Source organism: Mytilus californianus, unplaced genomic scaffold, assembly GCF_021869535.1.
Source record: "Mytilus californianus isolate M0D057914Y unplaced genomic scaffold, xbMytCali1.0.p SCAF_2, whole genome shotgun sequence".
NCBI lineage: Eukaryota > Metazoa > Mollusca > Bivalvia > Mytilida > Mytilidae > Mytilus > Mytilus californianus.
This window is the reverse complement of record NW_026262668.1, coordinates 20,799,322-20,820,932: the sequence shown is the minus strand read 5'-3', so window position 1 is coordinate 20,820,932 and position 21,611 is coordinate 20,799,322. Positions and strand designations below refer to the sequence as shown.

Sequence of the window (21,611 nt, the reverse complement as noted above, 5' to 3'; positions counted from 1 at the left end):
AGAGAGGCAAAAGATCCCAAAGGAATATAACTTTCGATTGATCTATTCTATCATATAACATGTCACAAATCAAGCAAACGATATAATAAAGAAGAAGAAAAAGAAACAACACACACAAATACAGAATATAATCATATTATATTTACTAATTGCTTTATAAACGAAAAGATTTATTACAACTATGGAACAACAAATGTGCAGATATCGGATGAAGACAAAGGTAACAATTCATTAAAATAAACAACAGATATTCTATTCATTCCGTGTACTCATTAGAATTTGGAGATCGCTGTAAGTAACACATATAATGTACATTGTTGTCTAGGTGTTTGTATTGTTTCTGTGTCACAGTGAGATTTTTTGCCAAATTATGACTGTCACAATATTTCTTAGATTTCTTTAAACTTTTTTAGAGCTTGGCATATTACATAGACACTTGTCAATTGTGGAAGACCGAATGTTGCCCTCTGGCTGTTTTAATTGTTGTTAGTCAATTGTCGTCTCATTGATTTTAACTCAAACATCTAGTTTATTCAAATTTAACTACACATACAGACTGAGAGAACAGATTCGAATGCGTTATATTATGTATCTGTAACTTTTGAATTTTGCTCTAACAGATACTTCTTTTTATACAATTTGGTGTTATGCATTTTACATACATGTTGCAGCGGATGGGAAATTTGGTTTGTGAGGTCAATGACCAGAAAACTCGAAGAAGCTATATATATATATAGGCTACAGTAGTTTACCGAGGTTCAAATATTATAAATCACATAAAGAAGATATATTAAGGTATGAAGACAAAAATTGAGGAATTCGTTTGAAAAAAACAGAAAGGACTGAGACCGTGGGCGTGGACAGGGCAAGAGTCTTTTGCTATGTATTATTTTATCTGTAAACAAGAATAAAAATGACATATTTTCGCTTACATACGACTCATCAATGGCGCCCTAATCAAAATCATTGCAAGGCTAAACCAATTACGAAATTGAAGAGCAACAAAAACTGAAAATTCTATAAATAGTGTCGGTATATTATCTTGTATCTGTTTGATCCCAACGATCCCTTTGTGTTTATACATTTTTCGTGTTCTTCATAAGATGGATACAAAAGTATCTGTCCTTTGTCGTTTTGTTTCAAATCTGTCTATTTCTACATACCTCCACAGTGTCCTTCATTGCAAGGATGTGTTTCCTCTATGTTTCCATTACAATCATGACCGCCATAGCCTGGTGATGGGTTATTACATATGCGTTTCCTGCTCATATAACCGTCACCACATGTAACACTGCAAGCACACCACGATCCCCACGAACCCCATCCACCATCAACTGTAATGTATTTCGTAACATTTTATATAAGCAATGGTGTTGTTTCTTATTTTGGTATTAGCTAGATTGTCAATATACACTTCGATATCTAATTTGTCGTTTGAAAGTTGGTGTATACCAGCTTGAAAACTGCTTGAAATTCACAAACTTTAAGTTTTAAGTTACATTGGTGTCAAAATATTGTTAAAATAATTTTTTGAGAGATAACTGGTTATACTAAACTCAGCATGGATTGTTGCATGGTTATTGCGGACATACTTGTTTTTCGAATTTACGAGAAAAACATTTGATATAATGAGAGAAATCTTTTTTCACAGCAACAACAAATCAAAATTAGAGTCTCTATCATCACAAAGATCTGACCTATCATCACAAAGATCTGACCTATCATCACAAAGATATGATAGGTAGATCTGACCTATCATCACAAAGATCTGACCTATCATCACAAAGATCTGACCTAGCCACTGAACTGTTCAAATTGTAATAAGACACTACAAGGTCACCTAATGGCACGCTTGTGAGTGTTCAAGAACCATGACGAAGTTTTAAAGAGGAATCAAAAACTTAATGTTTAACATATTTGCCATGTATTCAGACATACATTATTTCTTGTTTCCTTTAGTATGTTTGTCATGAGTTTGCACATCCCGTAAGTATTTTTTAAACTTATCATTTTACATTACCGTGACAATGCCCATTATTGCAAGGATGTGTTTCCTCTATGTTTCCATTACAATCATGACCACCGTAGCCTGGTGATGGGTTATTACATATACGTTTCCTGCTCATATAACCATCACCACATGTAGCACTACAAGCACACCAAGATCCCCACGAACCCCATCCACCATCAACTGTAATATATTTCATTACATTATATATAGCAATGATTTGTTTCTATTTTTGGTACAAGCAATACTGTGAATAAGCACTTCACTTTTGAAATTTGTCGCAACTAGTGGTAAAAAGAATCTGTAGAACATACAAAAAAATCCTAAAATTCACAGTTTTTTTGAAATCTAGTAAAGTAGTGAATCAAAATCTTGGTTAAATATTGCCTTTTGAAGATAACTTGTGAACTCATCGTGACGGATTTTTGCATAATTGCGTAGGACATGTTCGTATTTTGATTTTTTAAGGACATGAAACCAGCTGCAATATATTTCATAACATGCTATACAAACAATGATGTTGTTTCTTGTTTTGGTACTAGCTATATTGTCAACATTCACTTCAATATCAAATTTTTCGTTCATAAAATATAGGCGAAAGATGCAAAAAGAACATTCAAACTCATAAATCGAAAATAAACTGACAATGCAAATATACCAATCATAGAAAAGTAGACCGAGCAACACGAACCCCACCAAAACCACGGTTGACCTCAGGTGTTCCGGAAGGATAAACAGATCCTGCTCCAAATGTAGCACCCGTCATGTTGCGCATGTATTGTCAAACCCGGTGATAAGTCTAACTCGGTAGGTCATAAGCTATGTATTTGCGCTTAAACGGATGGTCGCAACTTGTGCTAGTTACTTTTCAAAATTTAGATTTTAAACAATACCATGACAATGCCCATTATTGCACGGATGTACTTCCTCTGTGTTGCCATTACAAACATGACCACCATACAGTGCTTCCGGGTTATTACATATACGTTTCCTACTCATATAACCATCACCACATGTAGCACTGCAAGCACACCACGATCCCCACGAACCCCATCCACCATCAACTGTAATATATTTTATAATATGACATTAAAGCAATGATGGCGTGTTTGACATGATTAAGCATACAGAATAAAAGACACCTCCCCAATCCACACCCCTTCCAGAACCTCTTTGATGATTCTTTGTAAACAGCAACCTTCAATCAAGGAAATCATTATTGTAGAAGCAAGCAGTGGAATGTCGTCCCAACTGAGAGATATGTACTATATACGAAGGCGCTGATTGAATGTCCCAACTAAGAGATATGTACTCTAAACGAAGGCGCTGATTGAATGTTGCTACATAGAAAGGAAAAGTTCACAATCGGGAAGCTGAAATTATCCCTTTTGTCGTAAAATTTTCTCAACCGACCCTCAATTTTGATTTACAAAATGTTAGTCAATATATGAGGCAGACCTAAATGAACCTGTCGCATCCTTAATTTCATCATTTATTGAATATAGCGTGCAGTTAAAGAGTTATTTTTGTCTTGCCATTCTTCCTGAGAAGCTCCTGTGTGAAGCTTGTTTCACGTGGATAAAGGAACAAGTCGTCAAGAAGAGGATCACAATACGTTCTTTAGCTAAACGTAAAAAAAAACTTATATGAAAAACAAAATTTACTTGTTATTGAATAATATATAAAACTACTTTTTAAATCTTTAGATCAGATAATACTCTCATTTTACAACCGCCTCGTTGGTCTCGTGGTAGCCTGTTCGCCTCGAGTGGGGAGGTCGTGGATTCGAACACCGGCCGAGTCAAACCAACGACTTTAAATTTGGTATTTGCCAAGCACGGCGGTATTAAGGAGTAAGAGCAAAGACTGGTCGGATCGGAGTCAGAATAATGTGTCCGGGTAAGGTGATAGTCTTCCTGCGGACTGTTGCTTTGTGAACCAGCACGTTAAAAATCCGGCTCAGCGTGTCATTCTAGTACAAAGCAGGGTTCATGTTCATATAACATTTACATGTTCTCGTCCTGAATATGCATATTAATTTGCCGCTAGACGTTAAGCAGCTATCCATCATCATCATCATCATCTCATTTTACAAATAGAAGACGGGTAGAGAATATGAACATATCTATTTATTCAAATAGTAAGTAACACTTTCTAAATTTCGTGCGTTCGATTGTTTCCCTTAGGAAGATAAAAACGTTACAGTAGGTACGAATAAAAAAAACTTTGTGTCAATTAAATGAAGAAATTTCGAGAATTAACGAATAATTTACTAGTATATATATAACAATGTGATCAGTAAATATGGTGACCCATGATCAACGGTAGATATAAGTGTTAATCATTTGAAAGGAATCAAGGTTTTTTTAATCCATTCTGTCAGACGTTGTATACTATTGATGAAATTCTTTAACTTGGAAGTGCATTCATTTCCTGGTCAAATGACTTATGATGTTACAGTTTGGTATCTCCAAATGGAATCATTAACTCACCCATACAATATCCTTCGTTGCAAGGATGTGTTTCCTCTCCACCCCCCTGGCACCCATAACCGCCGTACCCTTGTATTGGATTATTACATTCACGTTTTCTGCTCATAATACCGCCACCGCAAGTCACGCTACAGTCACACCAAGATCCCCAAGAACCCCAACCTCCATTTACTGAAATTAATTATTAGACATAAGGAGAAATGTTTTTGTGGTAAATAAGCATATATTGGAACGATATACTAGTATTCAGATGCACATGTGTTATCTGACTTGGAACTGTATTTACACAACATTGACCACTCTTCAACTTATGATAAAATCTGAATTCCTGTTTCCATGATAGGAATGTTTTAGAATTCTGCAAGGTCTGCGTTAGTACCACCCTTTGTAGATGGAATGGAATTTTAATTTTGATTCTCTAACATCTGATCGGTAGCACCCTCTGTGGTATTATGTTATAATTTTGTATAAACAACACCGGGTCATTACCACCCTTTGTTGAATCAACATTGACTAATGTTAACCAACACCAAATTGGTACTTGTCCTTGAACAATGATATTCTTAGGTGATAGACTTAATACATAACTGGTTTGATTGCCCAAAAAGACTATTCACCATAGACCAAACGTTTATGTGTGAACAATTACAGATTACCGTACGGCTTTTAACAATGAGCAAAACCAACCGTGTAGTAAGTATGCTATTAAAAGCACTGGCATGACAAAATATGATACATTTCAAACGGATTACAAAGGACTGCTGAGAACGATGCTCACTTTATCAATGTATCTTTTTACTTATTCATTGCAATCAATTTCACAAACTCATGGCAAAAAACACAACATAATAAATAACACCATCCTAAAAAACACTACATAAAAACACAATAGACCGAGCAAAATGAACCCCACAAAAACGTCGTATGATCATGGTAAGTACAAATTCGGTGTCAAGTCTCATTCAGTAATATGACAATCGGGGGAAAGAGGATGAGAGAATGGCTACAACAAAAATATTTTAATTCTATTATTGTCGGAGTTTCAGTCATAAAGAAAACTTAAAGAAGATTATAATTAGGCAACAATTAATCAAGTAAAAAAGTTAAAAAAACAATTTGACCGACAGAAAAACAAAGCAAAAAGCAGAACCACAATCTACAAAATGTAAAACGGGAATTAAAGATTGTTTTCGACTGTTCAAAACTTCGCAAAAAGGTGATTAACCCAGATTGTTTGAAAAAGTAAGAAACTCCCGGTCCGCTACTTGGTTATAAATTGCGTTCCTTGCAGGTCACATATGTAATGGAGGATGCGATAGATGTAACATCAGTGTGGTAAATTTCAGCATACATATCTTTCAACCAAATCATGATTGCGCTCGTGAAATTATCAAGAGTTCATACCTACACTTTTTCCTGTGACCAGTAGCATCTTTGAAAGTGGTACCCTTTTTTACCAAAAAAAAGTTCCGGATCACAGTATCAAATAGATACAGATAGTGATGGAACTTTGCTACATGAAATGGAAATTTTACAATAGGAAAATTGAAAAAAACACTTTTGTCAACAGCATGCAAGATCTTTACTATCGATTTGTATGTTTAAGTTGTTGTAGGATACAGATTTATCCCGGAGCCTTTGATGAATTACTTTACGGTAATTATATTCGAATTGTTAACAACTTTGTCTGTCGTCTTATAAGGACAGTTGTCCCTGCATCTTCTTATCATAAATATAAACATGGCAAATCAATCAAACATAATATAGGTTTACGAAGAAACGTAAAAAAAAAGGGTGATACGCATATATGACGTTTTGCTGTTTTAACAAGGAACATTTACATTTACACTTAACAATTTCTTACCTTCACAATGCTTCATGTTACAGTCCGTTGTTTCTACAGAATTACCGTCACAAGACTGACCACCATATTCCGGCATCGGATTATTACATTCACGCCATTTATTCATGTGTCCTTGACCGCAGGTGGCAGAACAATCTGACCATTCACTCCATGATCCCCAGCAACCATCCACTGTAGAAATTTTGTTAAGTGTTTAATGAGATAATTGTCGAAATGTTTTCGGATATTTCCTTTGCAATAGGCCACAACTTAAAAAGGGGGCACACACATGTATAGCTAGTAAATATTATCAAAAATATCTATAAATGGATCTATCAAACATTTTGTGTGGATATTATCAACGGAACAACGTTGAGCCGCCATATTGTGGAACTTCATTATTACAATCACGTAACCTATTCCTTATACCACTTCCATATGTAACACTAAAACTGACCTTTCAATTTATTAAAGCTTCACAATTTATATTTACTAAAAGTCCAAACAAAATGTTGGAATAAACAGGTAAGATGTGTGTACGCATTTTTTATGGTTGCTGTCTAAAAGTATAATCTGGTCGACTGCTTGGAATGACACTTTTAAATACTCAAAGAATTTTCTTCTGTTTCGTGTTTTATTTCAAATGAAAGATATTTTAAGATTATTTTTATGGATAGGTTGCCGTTTCGTGTAATGGTATGAAAAATGCTGTGTTAAGTCATTGACTGGGCCAAATAGTCACGGATTTGGGCAATGCTTAACAGGAGGGTCTTAACACCGCATCAATCTCTAATTACATGTATCATCATTAACTACTGGATAATTAAAATGACATTAAAAAAAACAAGTTTAAGGTCTCTTGTCGTCATAGAGCTCCTCGTGCATTTAATTATTTATACAGCATTGGTTCGAAAATGTTTGATGATTGAGCATTCCAGATAAAGGTATATCCAAAAATGTGCTTAAGATGTACTAAATTTATATAGTTTTATTTTAACTTTTCTTTAAATTTAAATGACTTCCATCAAGTCTGTTGTTTCACATTTGCTTATTTATTCCAAATTGATTAAAGAGATTTGAACATCAGTTGCCTATAATATACAACACTTATTGAAGACAATTAAGCTAAACATATTTGTTTTAGGACCATATGTTGAGAAAATGTCTTTGGAATTGTTGGGTTGCTGTGGAAACGACCCCGGATGGCTAACCTTAAACTCCATTTATTCATAGACAGAAATGTAACAGAATCTTACCTCCACAATTCTGTGTAAAACAATCCATTGTCTCGGTATCGCTACCATCACACGATTGACCACCATAGGATGGTAAAGGATTATTACATTGACGTGTTCGACTACTCTTTCCGTGACCACATGACACAGAACAGGCTGACCAATAACTCCATGACCCCCAGCAACCATCAACTGTAAAAAAACACTTAAACGTTAGTTGGCATGCTTAAATGCTGTTCAACATTTCTTTATTTAGGTACTACAACCGAATTAAAATTAAAAAATGGATAATACCTGCAACTGAAATCTTAATTTACTTAGACCGCTGCTGTGTTCCATGTTACATCATTGAGTTTCAACATCGACATACTCACAGCCGCCACAGTTGGATACATACCTGCCATGTGCATGAACCACAACCACATGTGGTACTACGATCGGACCAACTAGTCTTCGATCAATATCCACAACAGTCATTTTCATGGGAATGTTGATTGTTTGTTGAAAACACGTCCTTTAAACGTAACGAATATGATGTCAATCGACGGTGTGTCCACGTTTCTCCAACATTTGATAATTGGACCAAAACAACATTGAGGATTAAGGGGTCTTCTTAAGGACTTATCTTGATATTTACCTGTAATTCACCTGTATCAGTTCTTAACTAAGGGGGTAATTTTTAACGATTTATTGTAAAATATTAACAAAACATATTTTTTTTTTACAAGAATTGGTTTTTTCATATTTAAAAAAAAAACCTTCACAAGTTTTTAAAAGTCGATATAATCTAGCACAGTAATCTGGGTCTATTGTACTATTATATAATATGTCCCAGCAGTGATGAACATTTTAATTTTACTTTGTTTTCATATTTTTTTTAATCGATTTTTTCCATCATAATGTATTATTGATAACAATGTTGCAATCTTGAATAAAAATAAACAATTTATATTCTGAGAGCTTTTAAGAATTTATAATAGCTTGAGTCATTAAACTTATATAAAAGTATCAAACGCTGTTTATTATCAAAGATGTAGTATATTTAAAAATCTTAACCAACTTGCATTAATTGTCCAAAGCATACGTGACAAATCGAGAATACTTGTAGCTCACAATTCAACAAGCCAGTTCCCACGTTAAACACCCAACAGTTCAAGACGTGATGTACCCAATTTGTATTCTCCCTTTTTGTGGAAAAATAGAACAGATATAAGACAGCATGCAAAGTACATTGACTTCGGCTCTTATGATATACAGACAAAACAACCAGGTAGACGATATATGGTTCTTCGCACTAGATACTATATATGAACATAAAGCTTCGTTGATGCGCATCGTTTTAGATTTGGATATCTACACGTAACACAAATACAAATACATATCAACTTATAGAGTGAATTACTAAAATGAGGTATAGTCAGTGAACATTTCGGTGAATTACAGGTAAATATCAAGATGCCAGTCCTTAAGAGGACCCCTAATCCTTTGTGTTGTTTTAATATAATCATCGAATGTTGGAGAAACGTGAATAAACCCAATCAACATCTAAGTGGTTATATACCTTTATTACAAAATAAGCATTTACTCAATCAGCGCGGTTAGAAGTGACGTATATTGTAATGCATGTTGGGAATAACTGAATGCTGATTACAGAAATAGGTCGTCGCTTCATAAGTTAACTGTACAAAAAAAGTGTTTTGGACTAGAGGGAAAATATTACAAAGAGCAAATGATTACATAAAAGCAACAACTTTTGTTTATTAACTTTTCTTAATACCTGTTGTTTTTTAAGTTTGATCCCTTGGCATATGCTATTTTTTCAGAGGGATCAATCTAGCAACTAGTTAATTTTCTGGAAAAAAAAACGTTAACAACAAGTTGCTACTATTGACCTAAACAAATGCAGTTTTCCATATTTTTGCTAAATTCAAAAATTAAGATTTTTTTCCACTGAAAATTTATATCCTAATTGGGCTATTATACTCCAAATTGGTGATCACAACCCATTTGGGTGGTTGTTTACAAACTGTTAAGTCGCAGGCCTATCGAGCACTTGTCCGTTCAAAACTACAGCAGGCTTGCTAGGTTTAGAACCCTCACACTACTGAACACTGCAATGAACTTAAGATGGTTTATCGAAGGGCAGGTAGGGATGATTGTAATCGCTATCACAATACCAGTAGCGTTACAAACATGCTCCATACTCACAACTGGCCGTCCTTACATCCGTTTTTCCCTTTTAATATCACACAATGAAACTTACTGCCTACAAATGTAGTACTTTCGCCTACACTCAGCATTTTTAGAGAACAATTGACAGCTGCTGTTCTCTATAAACTCTCAACTCGCCCGGCCTTAATTAAACACAGACTTAAAACTCGACTCATAATGTTCTATAAAATTGTACACCATATTGTCGCAGTACCTGCCGTATTACTTTTACCAACAAACACGGCAAATCCTTCCATATACACATACATAAACACCCATCTACTTGCAGATCTCAATGATAGACTGTTAAAAATATTCATGTGTCCACGCTAACTATCACACAGTGGTTCATATAAATAAAAATGTTATTAAGTTCTGTTGAAAACAATATTTAATTATTACAAATTTTATTTTTTTTGGGAAAAGTTTGCCACGAAGGAAAATTGAAATCAAAATTAATCATATTGCATTCGAACGACAATTCATAGCTTTACTTCCTGTAGAATTATTGTTTCGGTTAAGGATGTCCTTCTTACAAAATTTTTGTAAAAAAAACCAACTAAACATTAGCCAAAAACTGTCAGTTTTGAGCGATCTTAATACATTACGTTTCAGTTACATGTTCGAATATACATCAAAATAACTGTTGTTAATGTACACAATTTATCTACGATATCTATGATACTGCGAATTTTAGCAAATGCCTCTGGTGTCAAAATAAAATCAGGGGGAAATTGACCCTACCTCTTTTCAATATGCACATTGTTTAGTGTTCACTGTGTTCACAGAACCCTTACATATATATTGTGTATTTCCAGCCTCTGTTTTCTGCTCTTTGATCGGATTTATGTCTCTTTGGCACATTCCCTGTTTCCATTCTTTATTCTTTTGTTATGTTTTTTCTACTCCTCTTATTTGTACTGCATGTTAAAGAACAGACGGGCAGCTCAACTACTATCATTGTAAGAGCGTATGGAAATAGAGAATGATCACGAATAAGCTTATAATTTTATATTTCACCGCGATATTGCACTCAATAGGAAGTAAGTATTGGTCATGTGATCAAATACCTGTCTTGTCTGAGCGGATCGACATTTCCTTGATCTCAGGTATAGCTGTTTGTAACACTTACAATGACATTCTTGACATCTAATTGATTCGTTCCTAGCATACTGAATCAAATTCTGAATCAAAAAGTTCATTTTAGAGTAGCTGTGTAAATCAATATTAAATTAAAGATTTTAAATTCTACTTTCGTTTTCGTTTCGCATGTATCAGTGTACATATAAAGTTCATTATGGGAAATTGACAAATATGGCCACATTTACACCACAATTTTTACTTAGAGTTCAGACAATACTTTGCACCTGGAAAATGATTACGTCTAATACGGACTAAACAATGCCTAACTGTATCACAAATATTAGTATGTAAAGCATAGCACTATACAAAGTACAGTTTTATATGAAATATTAATGTTACAAAGTTATCATGCCAAGATAACCTTTTTACTTCTATTTTCCTATTAATCTGCCTCTTTTTTTGGGGTCCTGTCACAATTAAATAAATCATATTACATCTGTCTCCGAAATAAAAGGCGTTTTTCAAAAATGATAAATTTTAGTCCATCCCAGGAAGTTTCTTATACGCAGTTTTACTAGAAAGATGTATTATAAGTCTAACAGGAAAAATCAGTGACTCGGAAAATCTGTTTAGTTGCCCCTTTGTACATGTAACAAACATATAATTATATGACATGCGCCAATAATATTTCAAATCAGTTCTCTTAGATTTGCAAGAATTTAGAAAATAAGTCATTCGGTCCTGTTACAGACAAGAGAAATGGATATTTCTATTTTTTCAAATGAAAAAAAATATCAATATACATATATATATTAAAGGATTTTTTTACCTAAATTGTGTTAAACTTTAAGAAATTGTAAATGGAAGCAAACTTTTTATTTTTTTATTTTGTAGTATGTCCAGTAAATTGACTGTTTGTGGAGTATGTGAATACCTTAACATCAACAAACAATCAGTGGTCTGGTGTTCAGAATGCAACGAAGGACTTTGTGAGGTGTGTAAAGTGCATCATTCAGCTTCAAAGGGGACAAGAAGCCACAGTATTGTTCCAATCTCCGAGTACCAGAATTTACCTTCCAATATATTGGAAAATACCCAAACATGTCCAAAACACGATGACAAATACGTTATATTTTGTAAGAAGCATGATACTCCATGTTGTAGACGATGTGTTACTGAAACCCACAACGATTGCAAAGAGATAGATGTGATAGATGACGTCATTCAAAATGTAAAATCATCAAATGCATTCTTGGAGATTGAACACAGTTTGGCAGAACTTTCAGGAAATTTGCAGCAAATAATAAAAGATCGGCAAGAAAATATAAAAAGTCTGATAGAGAATAGGGCAAAAATAGAAAAGGAAGTTCAGCAGACACGAAACTTGATTAACAATCATCTGGATAAGCTGCAGGAAAATCTGATAAAAGAGTTGTATGCCGCTGAGGAAAAGGAAAGCACAAAAATTAAAAACATATTATCATCCATACAAGAAAAAGAAAGAACGATTTCAGGAAGCCAAACAACTTTAGATAGAATAAAACAGCATGCTTCAGACCTGCAGACATTCTTAGCTTTGAAACACATCCAACGAGATGTCACGAACAACGAACAATTTCTTGAATCTTTAATAAAAGAAGAGAAAATGAACCATGTGTCTATTTCTTGGAAAAACGAAAAAGGTGTGGAGATTTTACCTACCACGATCAAGAAGATGGGAACAATTATATTGGATAGCAGATCAGGTGATGCAACTTTAATAAACAGGAAGAACAAACAAGCCCAGATAACGTTGCCTATTACACATGTTCCTGCTATTGATGATATAACACTTACTTTAAGACAGACCGTGAAAACAACTGGATATGATATCACAGATTGCACCTTACTACCTGATGACAGAATGATTTTTACCTGCTATGGAAATTCCAAAATTCAAGTCCTCAAAATAGACGGGACTTTGGATTTTACACTGGGGCCAGGATTTATTACATATATACACTATATCGAGGAAAGCCAAACACTTGCCGTAACTGCTGGGCAATTCAGCCAACGCATTAAGATTATCGATATGAAAAACAGAAAAACTGAGAAATCGATTTGTGTTCGGTCGATGATGTATGGAATAGTTCACAAAGACGGAAAATTGTTCTATAATGGACATAAAGGTGGATTATGTGTTCTGAATTTAGAAGACGACTCTATTACACAATTAATTAACGTTCCCTTGTCTCGTTTTAGCAGCATTGCAATATGGTCTGATAAACTTTATTTCATAAACGAAGATAATGCAGTAACATGCTGTGATCTTCAAGGAGGAATTAAATGGAAATTAGAACTTGATGCATTTCTTAGAGAGCCACGCGGTATTACAGTGGACAACTACGGACGTGTTTACATATCGGGCTATACATCTAACAATATCGGCGTAATTTCACCAGATGGAAGCAAACATCGATTATTGTTGTCAGATAAAGATGGTCTTAAATCCCCACAGACTATGTGCTTCGATCGGAAAAATAACAAGTTACTTGTTGCAAACCAACTAAATGACGCATTTCTTTATGAAGTTTCAAAATGAATTGGTACAATATCAATGAGATTAGCTTATCTGTAATAAATATGTGTGTTATGAAAAAACAAATGCTGACTATGCGGTATGGGTTTTGCTCATCGTTGAAGGCTGCACGGTGACCTATAGTTGTTAACTTCTAAGTCATTTGGTCTCTGGTGGAGAGTTGTCTCTTTATATGTATCGAAGTAAAGACATTCAAATACTATACAGAATTATTACTTAACCACTTCATTTATTGTCGCAACAATTATTTTGTTATGCCCCCGCCGTTTGGCGAAGGGGGCAATAAGGTTTACCCTTGTCCGTCTGTACGTCCATCCGTAGTCAATACGTACGTACGTCCCCAAATTAGTTTCCTTTCTTTAACTTACGTTTGCCCCAACCGAATGCTATGAAACTTATATGCAATGCTTATCACCATCAAACACAGATCAAAATCAAATTTGGGTGGCCTCACTTTCACCGTTCAAGAGTTTTGTCCCTTTATAAATGAAAAAATTGGAGAGTTTGCCGTTTCTGCACTCTAACTTTACTTACTTTACTCAACCACATATTATGAAACTTATACACATTGCTTATTACCACCAAACACAGATCAAGTTCGAATTCACTGGTCTTGTGATATGCCCCTAAATGGCAAATCGCCACATTTTGCTGTTTTGCGCACTCTTACCGCTTTTACTTCTCTTGAGTTATGCCTCTTTATAACTAGCAAATAAAGGCAACAGTAGTATACCGCTGTTCGAAACCCCAGAGCAATTTCTATTGACAACATACAGAAACAAATGTCATTAAGTTTCAAAGAAAATAAAACGTCAACATGTCTGATTTACTAGTAGTACATTGACTCTTGCATATTTACAAGCGGGAAAAAAAATAAAATTAATAAAAAGATACCTATATTCGGCATATTATATCATTGCAGGCTCTACATTGTCGTCAAGGCGGACTCAACTGATCTTTACTTCAAACCATGGTTCAGTGGTCAACGGTAAGTTTTTATGATTAGGTCCAATTTACAGATGCTTTAATCAAAATCTCAACTATAATCGGTGTTCTTGTCGTGTTTCAAATTCAAATTTGTTTTATTTTAAGTCGGCATATTAAATAACAATACAACAGCGCACTTTTGAACCGACTTACGTAATAAATTACAGACATTAATATTGTATACACCGCGAGCAGACACAATAGGACAACCTAAGACATACGTCAATAGTTTACACATACACAATTGTCACATAAACAGTAGTAGTCTAGCATAAAAGCATTTAAAAAATTAAGTTAGAACTTGAAATGAGCAAAAACTTAAGAAGCAGAATAAAATAAAAATTACCGAACAAACAAAGAAAATATGTTTTATGTACGCTGCTGCAGTGTACATGTATAGATGAAAGTGTTGTCAATATCTGCAGGCAACACAGGAACATAACCACTCCAGTACGATATAATGGTCTTACATTGATTGAAATTTGAGCACCATCTGAATAAATCGTGGATGGAATTCTTGCAAACTGGAGCAGCATACCTAAAAGATTGTTTGCCATACCTTGTTTTTTTTACAAAATAAGATTTATCTCTCCGTAAAACAATACATGAGTATCTACCTTAGCGTTTCTTTTTTATGAAAAAGAGGAGGACTAATCCTTTAATCTGTCTTTGTTTTTGCAATAGGGAATACTTTAGTAAGTGTAGAAAATGTTTTTTACACTTTAAAAAAAAGCAAATAAATTTAGATTGTATGTACTCTAACACATCTCTTGAATTTCAAAATATCCATATCTGATTCACACTACCCCCAGAGTATGAAGTTTCACACTAATCCTGAAGCCCTAAAGCTCCTACAATCTCTGGCGCAGAGATCATTTCGGTTCCGTTCTATACTTCGTAACACTACAATCAATATTAAGTGAAGTATTGCGAAGCACGTATGGAACGGATATGAACTCTGTGCCGGAGATTGAATTTCCTATTGGTCATAAGCCGCTAACGCATTTAAGTTGTTAAACTTTCAAATGTTTTGGAATAAGTATACCTGGTGAAGAGAAATTTAGAAAAAGTGCTTCGGACGTACACACTTATAAAGTGTTATTTTCGTAATCAAACAATGACTAGATACAAAATATGTCTCTTTTTGGAAATGTACGTATCATCCTTCTTTTTGTGCGGCAAAAATAAGCACAGATATAAGTTATACACTTAATCCAATCATAACAGACTGATTTCCATTTGTTTTAGGACCATGAACACATAACACATGCGAGTCAAAGTTAGTATGTTATAGCAAATTACATATTTAGTTTGGTTTGTTGAACCGTGTACTTTATGTTTTCTAGGCTAAACATGTAAAACAACACAGACTTTTTGTCAAGATTTAACATAAATGTCTATTGCTAGACTACTTAGGGTGTAAATTTCATATCTTTTTAATGCGGCGGTCACACAAACCCAATCGTGGCTCTCGATTGAGATCAGACAGAGCTACAACACGAAAAGTGAAAAAGTCGTATTAATATACTCAATGATCTGGAATATCTTATCACTGTCTGAACGCAGTCGTATACGTTTATATCATATGCTATGAATCGAAAATGCTCCGGAGATGTCGGTCACGCACTCCCGACGGTTAGGTGCGCGTCCCGTAACATTCGGGAAACTCAGCCAATTTTGTCTAGTCGGATAACAATCGTGACTTTGTCGCGACAGATTCTGCAGTATCGGATCAACGGGTCGCATTCGAGGGGGGTGGGGGATCGGGACGCTGTCGGGACAGGTTTCGACGTTTTGTTTTAAAGTGCGAAATATACAAATCGGGTCAGAACCGCTTTTTACCACGCGAAAGATACAATTTGGATCAGATTCGGATTAAGAAAGAGATAATCGGAACGCTTTATGACAATATCTGATTGTTGTGATTAAATGAATGTTTTTAAACATTTCCAGCCACGAATCACAGGATCTTGATCCGAATTTCGATAAATTTTGATCGGGAATGGTCCTATCATGGAGGGCAGTAGAAATCCTTATGTGACTGAGGTATAAAATCTCGAAATACCTGTTCCATTTGAATTTTTTAACAATTTTTATGAATTAACTTGAAACACTTTTTTTAGATATAGGGATGAACTTTGGGGGCTACATGGAGCCCTTAAATCACTATATTCATTGGGTTTTTTTTTTTACATTGAATCATATTTGAATTATACTTCTCTTATTGAAAAAAGCGAAATTAACACTTTATAAATTGTATACGCCCGAAGCACTTTTCTGTATTGACCTTTATTAGGAACGCTCAAGGCCTAGTATATGAATGCCAAGGATGTATAAGAACTAAAACTGATGAATTCGGTATTTGGTATTGGAATGTGAAATATGTAGTAAATGCAATATACTTTTTGGAGAACACCTTTTCTTGACGGCTTTATGACCTTCACAATCCATTCCACCATATTGCGGGGCATTGCATGTTCTTCTTTTTATTGTAAAACCATTTTTGTTACATGGTCCCCAAGCAGACCAATCAGACCAATAACCATTAATAGGCGCTGAAATTAATAATAAATGCATTGCAATATAATTTCTTTTAGTATTATATTTGCATAATCAAATCTGTTTGCAAAAATCGTCCTCATTCTAGCTGATAGAAATAATAAACTACATATATATCTACGAGTTATAAACATACGTTGGTTTTCCCGTTTGAATGGTTTTACACTAGTAATTTTGGGGGCCCTTTATAACTTGCTGTTCGGTGTGAGCCAATGCTCCGTGTTGAAGGCCGTACCTTGACCTATAATGGTTTACTTTTATAAATTGTTACTTGGATGGAGAGTTGTCTCATTGGCACTCATACCATATCTTCCTATATCTATTTGTCATAGGTGAACATACATTTGTTCAAAAGCAACTGTATACTAGAAAGTTTCTTTTCATTCTGTGGATCCATTATTATTCATAGATTACCAATTTTCGTTGATTTCGTGGGTATACGTGACTACAAATATAAGTCTTTAAAGAATTATAAATTTTCAATAGTCTTGAATGCAGACATTGGCAAATCCACGAAATGAAATGTCCACAAAAAATACAATTTTCTTCAATCCACGAAAATTGGTACCCATGGGAATAAATGAATACACAGTAGATCTGATAAATTATTGAACAATAGTTAATGCCTTACACTAACTTTTGGTTAATCTATTCATGGAATAAAATTCTCTACATCAGCATACAACGTTGGTAAACAATGACCCAAATGTTGTGCGCACGAAAGTCATAACACTTGTTTTTTACAGCCTTTACATTTTTAAACCAAACCTATTTTTGACTAAAGAAAAATAAAGCATAAAATATTCATCCGTCGGAAGGTACAACTTACTATTGATAGTGTCATGATATCCATCTCCGAGTCCATAATATTCATGGGAACCTGACCCACAACGTGTCAGGCATTCCCCTTCTGTGTTAAAGCAGTTTCCGTTACCACCATCTCCTGAATAATCAAACGTTATACATTGTTGGGTGTTCGAGTCCCAAAAATATCTTCTTACACGTTCATGGCCGCTTCCATAGACAGCTGGTAGACTACAGCCTGTATTGTGGAGATAAAATGATATATTTATATACGGATTTGTGTGTAATATCTCGAAATGTCCTACGATATGTTCATGACTCTGGAAAAATGTATTAACAAAAATACCGAACTCCAAAGTAAATTCAAAAAAAGGAAGTTCATAAAACCTGACAATATCAAACGTTAGTATATATCGGCAAACGGAACGAATTGTCGTGGATTGAACCTGGTTTTATAGCTAGCTTAACCTCCCATCCCAATGGCAGTTGTTTATAAATCCGTAAGATCCGTTATATTGACAAAATCCGTATGACGAATGGTCCGTGCAAAGAAAGACATGCTTGTTCTGTTGACCTCCTGGTTTGTCTCCATTTTGTGCACACGATTCCGATTTCTTTAACTTCTATGTTAATAAAAATAGGGAGATGTGATATGCCTGTCAATGAGACAAATATCACCTATGACCAAAGTTCAATGAAATAATCCACTACAAATGACCATCAACAATGAGCAAAACCAATGAACCATAAGTTATCACAGGAGAATAAATAGTACACAATTCAAAGAGAGAACATATCTAGTTAAACGAAAGACAATTACGGCAAACAACGACCACCACTAGACTATATAACTGGATATTAATATATGTTAAGTCTTGAATTTCGATGATAAAATTGAGAATGGGAATGGGGAATGTGTCAAAGAGACAATTCAACAACCCGACCAAAGAGCACAAAACAGCCGTAGGTCACCAATGGGTCTTCAACACAACGGGAAAATCCCGCACCTGGAGGCGGGATTCAGCTGGCCCTTAAACAAAAATGTGCACTAGTTCAGTGAAAATGGACGTCAAACTAAACTCCAGAACTCGCCAAAAAAATTGTTTTTGTCCCGGCTGATAAGACTGCTAATAAGATCATTATTGTTTGACGTAAATTTTACATTGAGGTTCTGCAAAAGGAAATCACGAATTCAACAACATTCCAACTGACTCCATTTTCGGAAAATGACATCTGTAACAAACATAAACTTTAAGCTACCTCTTTAAAAGCATAACCGAATAAAATGAAAGTTCCAACTATGTACTGGCTTCCGAAACTGCACAAAACACCTTACAAATATAGATTTATTTCGTCTTCAAGCCATTGTTCCTCTACAAAACTGTCTATTCTACTTACTAGTACACTTGGTACAATCAAAAACCTGGTAATAAATTGGTCAAATAAGGCCTTTGAAAATAGTGAATATAATTACTTTTGGATTGTCAAAAATTCGTTGGAAGTATTTGATAAATTGCATGCTTCTATTGGTGATTTCGAATCTGTTCAAAGTTTTGATGTTTCTACCCTATATAATACTTTGCCTCATAATCTTATTAAGAAAAAATTCACACACCTAATTAAATGGGCATTTAAAAAGTCAGAATGCGAATATATATGTTCAAACTCTTTTAGGTCATTTTTTAGTAACAACAAACAAAAGAACTATGTCAATTGGACCTGCTTTGGAACGATAATTGCCCTTGAATTTTTTCTAGATAACATTTTTGTTTGCTATGGAGATTCCGTATATCGACAAGTTATCGGAATTCCAATGTAAACTAACTGTGTACCACTTATTGCGGACCTGTTTCTGATTGTGCTAGAGTTTCATATGATGAAGACGTAATCTTTCAATCAGTTTAATTGAGGTCTGGAACTGGCTTGTCAGTAACTGCTAGTAGTCCTTTGTTAATTTATGTATCATTGTCATTTTGCTTAATTTCTTTTGTTACCTATTCCGACATCGGACTCGGACTTCTTTTAAACTGAGTTTTACTGTGCGTATTACTGTGTGTATGTTTATTCTACATTGGCTAGAGGTATAGGGGGAGGGTTGATATCTCACAAAACATGTTTAACCCCGCCGCATTTCTGCACTTGTCCCAAGTCAGGAACCTGTGGCCTTTGTTAGTCTTGTATATTTTTTAATTTTAGTTCATTTATATGGTTTTGAGTTTAGTGTGACGTCCATTTTCACTGAACTAGTGCAAATTTTTTTAGGGGCCAGCTGAAGCCCGCCTCCGGATGCGGGATTTTCTCGCTGTGTTGAAGACCCATTGGTGGCCTTCGGCTGTTTTGTGCTCTGTGGTCGGGTTGTTGTCTTTTTGACACATTCCCCATTTCCATTCTCAATTTAACCCAAAACATATAAATTAACTAAAATTAAAAATCATACAAGACTAACAAAGGTCAGAGGCTCCTGACTTGGGACAGGCTAAAAAATGCGGCCGGGTTAAACTGTTTTGTGAGATCCCAACCCTCCCCCTATACCTCGAGCCAATGTAGAAAAAAAACAAACACACAGCAATACGCACAGTAAAACTCAGTTTAAAAGAAGTCCGAGTCCTATGTCAGAATAGATAACAGAAGAAACTAAGCAAAATGACAATGATACATAAAGTACAATGTAACAAAGGACTACTAGCAGTTACTGACATGCCAGCTCTAGACCTCAATTAAACTGATTGAAAGATTATGTCTTCATCATATGAAAATCAAGCACAATCCCTCCCGTAAGTATGTATTCAGAAGCGATTTCAAAATCTACGGTGTAAAATTATGTCACGGGTTTCTTGTCCTTTGAAGAAGCCCTAGGTTGTGGATACTTTATCCTCCCTTCACGAAAAATATGTTTTTTGTTCCAGCGGACAAGTCTCAAACATATTGTTTTTTAAAATGCAAAACCCTTATTTGGAATGTCTCACTAAAGAACCTGGAATTCATAACAAAATGAACAGTGAAAAAGGGTACATTACGAACTGATTTCAAATTTAAGGATAATTTCTTAAGAGACATTTACATTTATCTAAATGCAAAACCCTTATTTGGAATGTCTCACTAAAGAACTTGGAATTCATAACAAAATGAACTGTGAAAAAGTGTACATTACGAATTGATTTCAAATTTAAGGATATTTTCATAAGAGACATTTACATTTATCTAAATGTCGGAAAGAATTTTAAAACTAGACAACACCTGACAGAAAATGAGAATTTGTGGTCATAAATTAGCTATTGAGCAGGGTCGTTATAGAAAGATTTACAAAGATAAAACAATGTGTAAGCATTGCAATATAAATATTTAATGCAATTGAAAATGAAATCCTCATTAGTTTAAGGTGGCATATAGCACTACAGGGAGATAACTCTGTAAAAGTCAGCTGAACGTTTTAATCACGTTCTGTTGTTAAAGAAATATTAACCTTCTCAATGATCAAAATTAGTGTTTGTCAAACTGCTATATATATCCAGTGAAATTTTTCCGATAAAGTGTGTGGTTCAAGTTTTTTGAAATTTTTATATTTTTGTCAAAGGGTCAAAGTTAATATTTTGTCAAAATTTTAAGAAAATTAAACGAGCTAAATTAATTTTAGTCAAGGTGTTTGGTACCACCTTAAACAATATTTATTCAGATAAATCATCACATAACGATATAATACAATTGAAATAAATATTTAGGATTCAGAAACAAGCAAATTTGCTTTTACAAATCCTCATTATATGATGAAATGTCCGACATTCGAATAACAAGGACAAGTTATGTTAGATTC

General features: G+C 34.5%; 2 protein-coding genes across 2 annotated transcripts in view; one reads left to right on the top strand and one right to left on the bottom strand.

Annotated features, from left to right (window-relative positions):
• LOC127729457 (papilin-like) overlaps nt 1-21,611 on the bottom strand; it is a 34,360-nt gene that overhangs the window by 11,591 nt on the left and 1,158 nt on the right. The window contains exons 3-10 of the mRNA XM_052237277.1: nt 17,826-18,038; nt 16,840-16,992; nt 7,600-7,770; nt 6,365-6,535; nt 4,501-4,671; nt 2,902-3,072; nt 2,021-2,191; nt 1,164-1,334 (exon numbers count right to left, since the gene is read on the bottom strand). Coding sequence (XP_052093237.1) covers nt 1,164-1,334; nt 2,021-2,191; nt 2,902-3,072; nt 4,501-4,671; nt 6,365-6,535; nt 7,600-7,770; nt 16,840-16,888 — 1,075 coding nt within the window. The 5' untranslated portion in view covers nt 16,889-16,992; nt 17,826-18,038. The remainder of the gene's footprint in view (nt 1-1,163; nt 1,335-2,020; nt 2,192-2,901; nt 3,073-4,500; nt 4,672-6,364; nt 6,536-7,599; nt 7,771-16,839; nt 16,993-17,825; nt 18,039-21,611) is intronic.
• On the top strand, nt 10,837-13,652 carry LOC127729462 (uncharacterized). The gene is made up of 2 exons (XM_052237284.1): nt 10,837-10,898; nt 11,767-13,652. Exon 2 carries the CDS (start codon nt 11,768-11,770, stop codon nt 13,451-13,453), a length of 1,686 nt encoding a protein of 561 aa, XP_052093244.1. The 5' UTR covers nt 10,837-10,898; nt 11,767; the 3' UTR covers nt 13,454-13,652.